Genomic DNA, 9,856 nt, shown 5'->3' on the forward strand with positions numbered 1-9,856 from the left:
GTCCAGGCTGCGCTTGCTCACTTTCTCCTCCATCTCTGCCCGCTGCTCTTGAGCCTTCAGCCGCTCCTGCTGCAAGGCCGGCGGGGAGAGCGACAGTAGACAGGATCAGCACAGCCAGCCCAGGGGTCTCCCAGCCTGGGGGAGCCTCAGGCCACCTACCCACCCACCCTGGCCTGAGGCAGACATTCTGTCATGGCGCACACGTAATAAGCACAGGGTTCCATGGAATCCCAGTGGCCCTCTAACCCCTTCCCTGGGGCAGGTGGAGGCTCCAACTGGACCCCTGCTGGAACCCTCAAGGGGGGCATGGAGTTCCTGAAGGCACCTGGCACCTATATGGCATTAGGACAACTGCACTCATGGGGCACTCACTGCACTGTCACCTTTGGGTACTCAAGCTCCTCCTAGGATGAAGGAGCCCGTGATGAGGCTGATGACAAATGGGTGGAAAGGAGGGAGCGGCTGGACAATGGCCAGAGCTTGTGGGGCTAAGAGTTAGCACACAGATAAACCAAGATCAGCCATTCCACCACCACCAAGCCACCATCAACAATTCGGTGACTGGCAGTGACCAGATCTCCACTCTCTAAGTCCAGAGATGCAAAGTGACTTCCCCGGGAACCCGCAGGCAGGGACAACAGAACTAAGGTTCATATGCAGGGCCCACAGAGCATTCTCCATCCAGCAGGGTCACAGCCCAGGTGGGAGAGGATAAGGCGAAGCCAAGTAAGAAGTCCGGAGATGCAAAGTGACTTCCCCGGGAACCCGCAGGCAGGGACAACAGAACTAAGGTTCATACAGAGCATTCTCCATCCAGCAGGGTCACAGCCCAGGTGGGAGAGGATAAGGCGAAGCCAAGTACAGAAGGCCTCAGGGAGACACGAGGACGGTGGACCCCAGGCAGCCAACCCTACCAGAGACCCCACGTGCCCTCTGCCATGGGATCAGGAGCCCCATCCTCACTGAGAGGGAAGCTCAGGGCCACAGGCAGCCAGCAGCTGGGCCTTCTGAGCCTGCTCCAAGCAGCCACCTGGAGAAGAGCCCGGGCCTCCCACCCACCCCTTCCCTTTCTGCTCAGACACCACCTCCTGCAAGAAGCCCTCCTGGACCCCTGCCTCTGGGTCCCCCCAGCCCGGTCGCTCTTGTTCCCCAGTGAAGGCTCAGCTGACTCACCACTATCTGGGCACTGCGCTGCAGCTCCAGGGCCTGGGCCGCCTGCTGCTGCAGGTAGAGGAGCTCCTGCTGCCGCAGGAAGTGCTGCTGCGAGAAAAGCTGCAGATGCTGTGCGTGGTGCAGAGGGCTGCGGCCTGGCGGGTACAGCGCTGGCCAGAGGGGAGGCACCGCAGCTCGCTCCATCAGCTCAGCTGGGGGGACACGGCAGGGGCGTCACTCTTGGCCCATGCCTACCCAGACTCCCACCCCAATCTTCCCAAGGCCACTACAAGGACCCCCAAGGGCTAGGACACCTGAACCTGAGGCTGCCATCCAGGCTCTCCTTACAGGACTGTGGCATGCAAGTTCCTGGAAATGAGGACCCCAAAACCTGGTCCTGTGGGCACCACCACGGCTGGGATGTTTTCTGAGCCCCACCCACCGCCACCCCATTCTGCAGGGCCAGGCACTGCTGCTTACCGAAATGAGGCAGGTGATCGCTGGGGATGACAACCAGTTGGCCAGACTGGGGATCCCTGACAAACTGGTAGGCCGATGGCAGGGAGGCCCCCAGACCCGGTGGGAAGGCAGGCGCCATGCCCTGGTGCAGAGAGGGGGGCCCCAAACCTAGATGGAGGAACCAAGGTGGACATCAGCACTGGGAGGCCCCGACCATCCGTCCAAGGGCAGCCCCAGCACACCAAAGCCCAGGATCAAGCATAGCCCCTACCTAGCCAGCTCCCCAGTTCCTGAGCCTCCAGGAAGGAGCCAAGGGCACAGGGGCAACAGCCAGCTACAAACAGCCCCATGGGGCCACCCCCACTGGGCTCTTCGCTGGTGGGCCCAAGGGGGGACAGGAAGCCAGGGCCCAGCACAGGGAGGGCAGGACCCAGCTGAGACCCCCCCACCCTGCACCCAGGTCCCTGCCATCCCCCAAACAGGAAGGGACCCCAACTCCTGCTCACCATAGGGGTGGCCAGCAAGCCACATAGATGTGCTGCCAGAGCGGGGCAGCCAGGGGTGTGTAGCCAGATGTGCCGCGGGGTCAGCAGACCAGCGACCTGAGCCTGCCAGTGCGGGGCCCCCTGTCACCATGAGGTTGGGGTTCAGGCCATTAGGAGCACAGCTGGTGGGGTGCAGGCGGGCCAGGTCTGCCAGCTCCTTGCTTTCTCTGGAAGGAAGAACAGAGGCATCAGAGAGAGCCCAAATGGCCCAGGGGAAGTAGGGAGAGAGGACGCATGGGGCCCACAGCATCCACAGTCAAGGGGCCAAGCCCACCTGGCAACCCCTTACCCCTGGGACCCCAGACCCCCGAGCCCTCACCGGAGCAGCTTCTCCTGGTCCCGGTCCAGCCGTCCCCCGAGCAGCCGCTCCTCCCGGTGCCTGGCCCGGTCCTCTGCACAGTCCTCGTCAGCCCGGCCATGCCCTGGGGGCCCAGGCGGAGTGAGCCCCCAACAGCTCCCAGCCATTGTCTCAGCCCTGCCCTCGGCCTTGCACCCCTCCCTCACACCTCTTCCTGCACCCTTGGGGGCCCCCAGTCCCAGGGCTCTGTGCCCATCCATGTACTATCTGGTTCCCACAATGCTGTGCCCCCACCACCACCACCCTGCTCAGGGGTCTGCTGTGCCCAGAAACTTCCTGCATCCCTAAAGTGTGCTGGTCACACTCATGGTCAACTGTGGCCAGAATGAGACCACCAACTGGGGACACTGTGATAAAACATCAGAGTCCTATCGTGTAACAGCAGGACACGGTCCGTCCGCCTCAGCCAAGGGCTAGTGCCACAGTGCCTGCAGCTGTCTTGGGGGCTTGGCCCCCTGGCCCAGAGGTCTTGGGGTTGGCCAGTACCAACATCCTTCCCTTGGTGCACTCCTCAGGGTAGATGCCAGCTGTGCTCAGGAGCCCCAGGACATAGCCAAAGAGCATCCTCCCCTCCCCTCTCTGTACCCCCAAAGCCAGGAGCTTCTCAAGGGCCGAACCCAGGAGAGGCTCAGGGTGCGGGGCACCAGGAAGGGAAGGACCCACCAGCCCCAGGGCAGAGGAGATGAGCCAGAAGGAGGACACAGCCATGGAGCCCCCAGGGCTGAGGACCAAACACGCAGAATAGCCAGCAGCTGGGCCCACCAGCTGGGGCAACTGTAGATGGCCAGTGGGACCACCTGACAGGAGCTTCAGAGGCCACCCAGAGATCTGGCAGTAGACCTAGGACAGTCAGAATTGAACCCAAGGCCTTCCCACTGGGCTACATCCAGCCCTTTTTACTTTGAAGCAGGGTCTTGCTAAGTCATTAAGTTGCCCAGGCGGGACTCAAACTTGCAATCCTCCTGTCTCAGCCTCCCTAAGTGCCTGGCTCTGCCACTTGCATCTGAGCAGTGAGCCAGTGTCTGCAGAGACTGGGAGGGTGGGACAGGCCAGGGAGCCACTGTGTCACATGAGAGGCTCCACGAGGCGAATCCACAGTAAGGTACGCCCCTGGCTTCTTGCTAAACTATTTTCACACAGGTTGCGGTAAGCAGAGGCTTCACTGGGCCAGGCAGGAGGCAGAGAGGGACAGGCTGGTAGCAGGGGAGACACTACCTACTACACACCCCCACCTCCACATCAGCCCAGTTCCCTCCCACACCCTCGTATGAGGACAGAGCATAACAGCGGGATGGGACCTGCCCGAGGACCCCACAGGGAAACAGGCCCAGAGAGCCACCCCAGGGCCTACAGCCACACTGAAGAGTAAGGGTGATGTCTCAAGTCCCCTTCTCCAAGGGCAGCAGACACCCAAACCTACAGGTTCTAAGGGTTCAGCCACCCTCATGCCCACTGATCTGGACTTGGACAGGCTATGGGCACCGTGTTCCTGGCGCCCCACAAGGGGCACAGGTATGGCCCACAATTTTGGGGCTCCCCATGCCAGGCACCACCTGCCACCAGGAACCATCTGCAGGGCTGTCCCATCTAGGGGCACCCACTGTCCCCAGGGCTGAGCCCAGACTGCTCCCTGCAAACATGGGAGGGTCTCAGGGCAAGCATGCGACACAGCCTCTGCACCAGGCACTGCTCCCGCTCAGCCTGCGTCACCCTGAGCCTGGCTCACACTGTCAGGCCACCAAACCAAGCCCCTACCCTGGCCCGACTCAAGGCTCAGCCCTTGCATCTCTGCATCTCAGCCTCAGGACCACACACACGCTGCTCCCTCCACCCAGACATGGCTTCAAGGGGCACCTCCTCCAGGAGGCCACCACCACCACCACCTCCCGCCTACCGGGTGGCTCACTGGTTAGCTCCCCTTCAACACGGTCACAGCCACGCTCTACTACTTTGTTTTGTTTTTGTCTTGTTTTGTTGAGAAAAGGCCCAGCAGCTCTTCTACTCTCTGCTGGCTCACCATCTCCTCTGCCAGACTGCGCGCCACTGTGGGTTCTAGCACTGCTGCTTCTGGCTGTCTACTTCTTCCCTACACAATGTCTGGCAAGGAGGACGATACACAGGTGGTGAGGGATGGGTTATGTTTTTGTTTTGTTTTGTTTTTTGTTTTTTTGAGACAGGGTCTCACGATGTAGTTGAGACTGACCTGGAACTCACTATGTAGCCCAGGCTGGTCTCCAACTCAGTGATCCTCCTGCCTCAGCCTCCCAAGTGCTGGGATTACAGGGGTGCACCACCACGCCCAGCCAAGGGACAGGTTATGCGTATATGCCTCCAGGAAGACTGAGTTATGCAGTGGGAAGAGCAAGTGCAAAGGCCCTGGGGCTGGAATGTGCCAAGGAACGGCACAGGGCCACAGAAGCAATAAAAGGCACACGAGTAATCTCCTGGCACAGCAGTCCCAGCCATGAACAAGAACAGCTTAGATTCTGTTCAGGAAAAGGGGGAGCTCAGGCAGTTCTGATCAGGGCAACAAGAACAACACACTCTGACTGAGGCTTTGGAAGGGCCCCTGGCGGCCTAGATAACAACATACGGGAAAGCCACCTATCTCTGCGCCTAGCAAAGCATGAAGCCCAGGTGTGCCCCCACCCTGTCCCCGGCTGGCCAGGGCCCAGCTGCTCCAGGAGGAAGGTGTGTGGGGCACAGGGCCGGCCAGGCTGAGCACCCAGGGTCAGCCACACCACCAGAGGCTGAGCTAGGTAGAGCGGGCATTTGCCACTGCCTCTGACCCACAGGCCCTTCCAGCCCCACCAGCCCTGGGGGCTGATCCCATGCTCACCCTATCTTCCTGAGGAGGAGACTGAGGCATGGGCAGATGGCGAGACCTGCTGGGGTCCCATGACCAATCCAGAGACAGGGCCCAGGGTGGGGTCCAGGAGACTCTCATTGGCCACACAGGGAAACAGGCCGTGTAAAAGCACCCCAGCATCATCTGGGCCATTGGGGCCGGGAGTCCCTGTCTCTTGCCAGGTCACAAGTTTTCACTCCTCAGCCACGATAGGCCCAAGGCCCCGGGTACAGCTCAGTTCCCATGGCAACCCCCACCTGGACACCATCTGGGCAAGTGACCGGCTCATTGCCACAAGCTTGGCTTACAATGCTGCAACATACGCTCTGTGCCATGACGCAGGGGATGGGCAGGGTGAGGGTGGGAGAGACAGGCCTTGGCTCAGGGTCCTCATCTGCAAATGCGGAGGGCAACAGTGCCTCCTCTGAGAAGCTCCACGTGACACAATCCTCTGGAGCTTCTGGCACACTGGAGAAGCTGCACAGGTGGCAGTGATGGCTCTTATTTACTGGGCCTCTTGGGCATGGGGCACTGGCTGTGTGGGGTACAAAAGCCCCTCGAGGCAGTTCCGGTCCTGCAGGTGCATCCTGGGGCTCTCCTCAAGGAACAGGAGTAGGTACACAGGCAAACTATCAGAAGAAAGGCCTCACAAAGCACCTCCTCTGTGCCCATCAGCCTGCCTGGTATCAAGCAGACCAGGTGACTAGGGCCCAACAGGCACAGCCTCTTGTTCAAAGTCACAGAGCTACAAGGGTCCATGCCAGGACTTGAACCCATACCAGGATCTAGCAGAGACGGCTCTTTCCAAAAAGTAATATAATGTGTGCTGGGCAGGTTGGTACAAACCTATAATCCCAGCATTCTGGGAGGCTGAGGCAGGAATATCACAAGTTTGAGCCCAACCGTGGGCAACCTGGCAACTTAGCAAGACTGTCTCTGTAAAATACAAAGTAAACATGACAAGGGATGGAGCTCAGTGCACAGGCCCTAGGCTCCCTCCCCAGTACCACCTTTAGCTCAGTGGTGCCGCTGCCTGCCTTGTAAGCACAAGGACCTGAGTTCGATCCTGGTACCAAATAAATAAGTAAATAAATTAAATAAGTAAGACCGTATAACCCCCAGAGACCCAGAGGACTCGGACTCACCACTGGCTGGTGATGGCCTTGCTGTGTGCACACACACCAGGGACCCCAGCCTCCCGCATGGCCACTCAGCACAGAGGCTGGGCCTCCTGGTGCTAAATCCCCACCTCATACGAGACTTGGTTTAGGGGGAGGGAGACTCTAGTCACAGCTGTCACCCATCAGCAGCAAGAGAGACACGCAGCATGTGCCAAATCCCAGTTTTACCCAGACCTCAGCCCCAGCCAGCTCGCACATATGTGCACCCACAACCTTTTCTACACACATACACACACACACACACACTCGCCACCCTGTGGGCATAAGTCTCTCAGGCACAAGCAGCACCCTGGGCTCCAGAGCTGCACCCAGCATCTCAAGACCCTCAAGATCTGGCCCCAAGGAGCCACCAACCCAAAGCATGGGGGGGGGGTCCTGCCACCAAATGGTCATCTCCAAAAAAGAGCCACTGCTCACCCTCTGCTTGCATCCCACAGTAAGACAGGTGCTCCTGCAAACCCCCCAGGGTCAGAGGGTGGGTCTTCCCAGCTCCAGGGGTCTCTGCACAGAGGAATCAGCTCAGTCAGTCAACAAACATCCACTAAACACCATTTAGCCATCTGTGCTGGAGAAGAAGAATTCTAAGGCCAAGCAAGATAGAACTCCAACCCAGCACCCAAAGCAAAAATCCCTCAGGGAGGTAATGTCTGGTTTCTGAGCGAGGAAGGGCACTGTTGGGGGCACAAGGCAGGAGACGTGAGGAAACCCAAGAATTGGATGGGAAATCAGCTCGGTGTAAAAATGACCCTATTGAGCAATGCAACTGTAGAGACTGAGGTACTGGACCCCATCCCAGGGGAGGGCAACCCAGAGGGACACTGAGCCCAACCCCAGTAGCCACTGGGTGTGCAGGGACATGAGGCTGAGACAGCGGGTCTCAGAGGCAGCTGGGACAGGCGCACCAGGCTGCTCAGAGTCAGCTTGGGCCCAGCTGAGGGAGGGAGGGGACCCAGGAGATGGGCACACAAGGTGCCTGGGCAACTGCAGGAGTCAAGTCTGGGGCTGCAGGAATGGGGCTTTCAGAGACACCACAGACAGGGGTCCAAACTGGACCAAGAGTGGGCAGGGGCTAGGGCTGAGGCTGAGGACAGGCTGACATGCTCCTTCCCACCCTTTTCCAACCCAGCCTCGTCCCCGATCAGCAGGCAGGGTGCTCAGCTCACCAATGGGGTGTGTTCTGGGCACCAATTCCCGCAGCTACACCACAAACACCAAGTCTCAGCACCCAGAGAGAACACAAGGAAAGCCAGCCAACTAACTGGGTTCTGGAAAAACATCCAGCCTCACTAGAAACTTAGTGACACGCACCATTTTCCCTTCTGAAATTAGCAACTATTTGTTGTTTTTCATTAAAGCACAATGCTGAGGCAGCTAAAGCAAAACAGATGGGGCTGGGGGTGTAGCTTAGTGGTAGAGCGCTTGCCTAGTATGCAAGAGGCCCCGTTTGATCCCAGCACCACCAAAATAATAAAATAAGTCAGACGTGGTAGCACATGCCTATAATCCCAGCATTCTGGGTAGCTGAGGCAGGAGGTTACAAGTTCAAGTCCCACCTGGACAACTTAGTGAGACTCTGTCTCAAAATTTTAAAAGGGGGGACTGTGGATGTAGCTCAGTGGGAGAACTATACTATTCCTACTACCACCAAAAATAAAATTAAAAAGTGAGGGCCAAAGATTTAGCTCAGTGGCACCGTGCCTACCTGGCAAGTGCATGGTCCTGAGTTTGATCCCCAGTACCAAAAAATAAATAAATAAAGCAGACTCACACTGCTATCAGAGACTTAAAATCTACCCAGAGTAACTTAAATACTAAATGTCAAAATGCGTAAGAATGTGGGGACCCTGATTTCTGCCCCTCATTCACCTACTTTTCAAGCACCTACTATGTGCCAGTCCTCACAATGGCTGGGTAAAGACCCTGTAATAAGGTAAGCCTGGTTACACTTTCCTAAGAGTTAGCATCAAAGGCTTAATTTGACTCTATTCCTAGGAACCTCTATTCTTAGAAAAATGACTCAGAATATCACGAAGGCACAATGCACAAAAATATTTCGTGCAACAAACTCAACACAAAACATCAGAGCAGCAAAAAACTAAAATGCCCACCAGGGAACAACGACCTGAACCATGGCACCTGCTGGTACGTGTTCTCCGCAACATATTAAAGGCCATAAAAAAATGATACTTATAAAGAGCTTGCAATAGCAGGCAAAGAACCCACACTGTAAAATACGGGAGCCACGCACAGACCTGAGATCATGTGTGCACCAGAAGCTCAGCGGGCAGACGCAAACTGCACAGGAAAATGAATTCAAGAAGAGATATAAAAGCGTTCAGGGTGCTGGGAAAAATAATGGCCCTTTTTCTTCGAGCTCCCTTTCTGTATTTTCCGAACCTTTCTACGTGCATAATGGAAAATGCAATAAAACTTTCAACAACAGCCACATGGCACAAGTGATCCAAAGGGTGCACGGGACCAGCAGGCAGGGAGGAGAGGGCGCAAGGGAAGCGGGTTCAGGAGGCAAGCAGAAGGGGAACCCAGAGGTGTAGAACCTACCTTTGACATTGCTCAGGGACAGGGAACGCTCCTGGTCAGCCAGCCCAGGTCCCAGCCGGCCACTGCCGCCACTGTCCTTCTGCCTGGCCACTGCCACCGCAATGCCCACGGGGGGGTGCCGCACCTCGGCCTCCCCTTGGGCACCAGAGCCCTCACGCACAAAGGTCTTGGCACTCTCGGGTCTTTCTGGGTCCCGCTTCAGCTGCCGGCCACCACTTGCTGCAGGACCACTGGGGTGTGGGAGTCGGGCCTGGGCACGTGGGGTACCCACAGAGGTGGGCGAGGGCTCTGGTTTCATGGTGCCCAGACCCCCAAAGGGGCTCTTCTTGCCACATCCACCAGGTCGTACGGCCACCGCCTCTCGAGCAAAGCTGCCACTGTACTTAATTAGACTCTGCATGGCAGAGGCCTCCCCAGGTCCGTGGGCTCCAGCCGCCGCAGAGTGCAGGTCAGTGCCAGGGCGGGTACGGGGCAGGGTGCCCCCGGGGTCCAGGTACGCCTTCTTGGAGGCATCCTCTTCGGCAGCGCGACTGGCGTGGTGGTGCTGCGCGGCGAGCACTGCCATTTGTGTTGTGGCGAAGTTGCCTAGCTCGAAGGGCTTCCACTTGGGCTCAGGGCCTGGGTGCGCGGGAGCTCGCGTAGGCTCCAGGCTGAAGAGCTTAGCAGGCTGCGTGGCCCCGCGGGTGGTGCGCTCACACGCCCGCTGCTCGGCTTCGGGCTTGGGCAGCTCCTTGGGCTGCAGGTAGACACGCGG

General features: G+C 58.2%; 1 protein-coding gene across 1 annotated transcript in view; it reads right to left on the reverse strand.

Annotated features, from left to right (window-relative positions):
• The window catches only part of Tnrc18 (trinucleotide repeat containing 18), an 80,781-nt gene that overhangs the window by 47,576 nt on the left and 23,349 nt on the right, over window positions 1–9,856 (reverse strand). The window contains 6 exon segments of the mRNA XM_033765114.1: window positions 1–69; window positions 1,174–1,364; window positions 1,633–1,779; window positions 2,118–2,323; window positions 2,476–2,578; window positions 9,103–9,850. The exon segment at window positions 1–69 is cut by the window's left edge and continues 27 nt beyond it. Coding sequence (XP_033621005.1) covers window positions 1–69; window positions 1,174–1,364; window positions 1,633–1,779; window positions 2,118–2,323; window positions 2,476–2,578; window positions 9,103–9,850 — 1,464 coding nt within the window.

Source organism: Fukomys damarensis, unplaced genomic scaffold, assembly GCF_012274545.1.
Source record: "Fukomys damarensis isolate Sample0158 unplaced genomic scaffold, DMR_v1.0_HiC HiC_scaffold_17, whole genome shotgun sequence".
Lineage (NCBI taxonomy): Eukaryota > Metazoa > Chordata > Mammalia > Rodentia > Bathyergidae > Fukomys > Fukomys damarensis.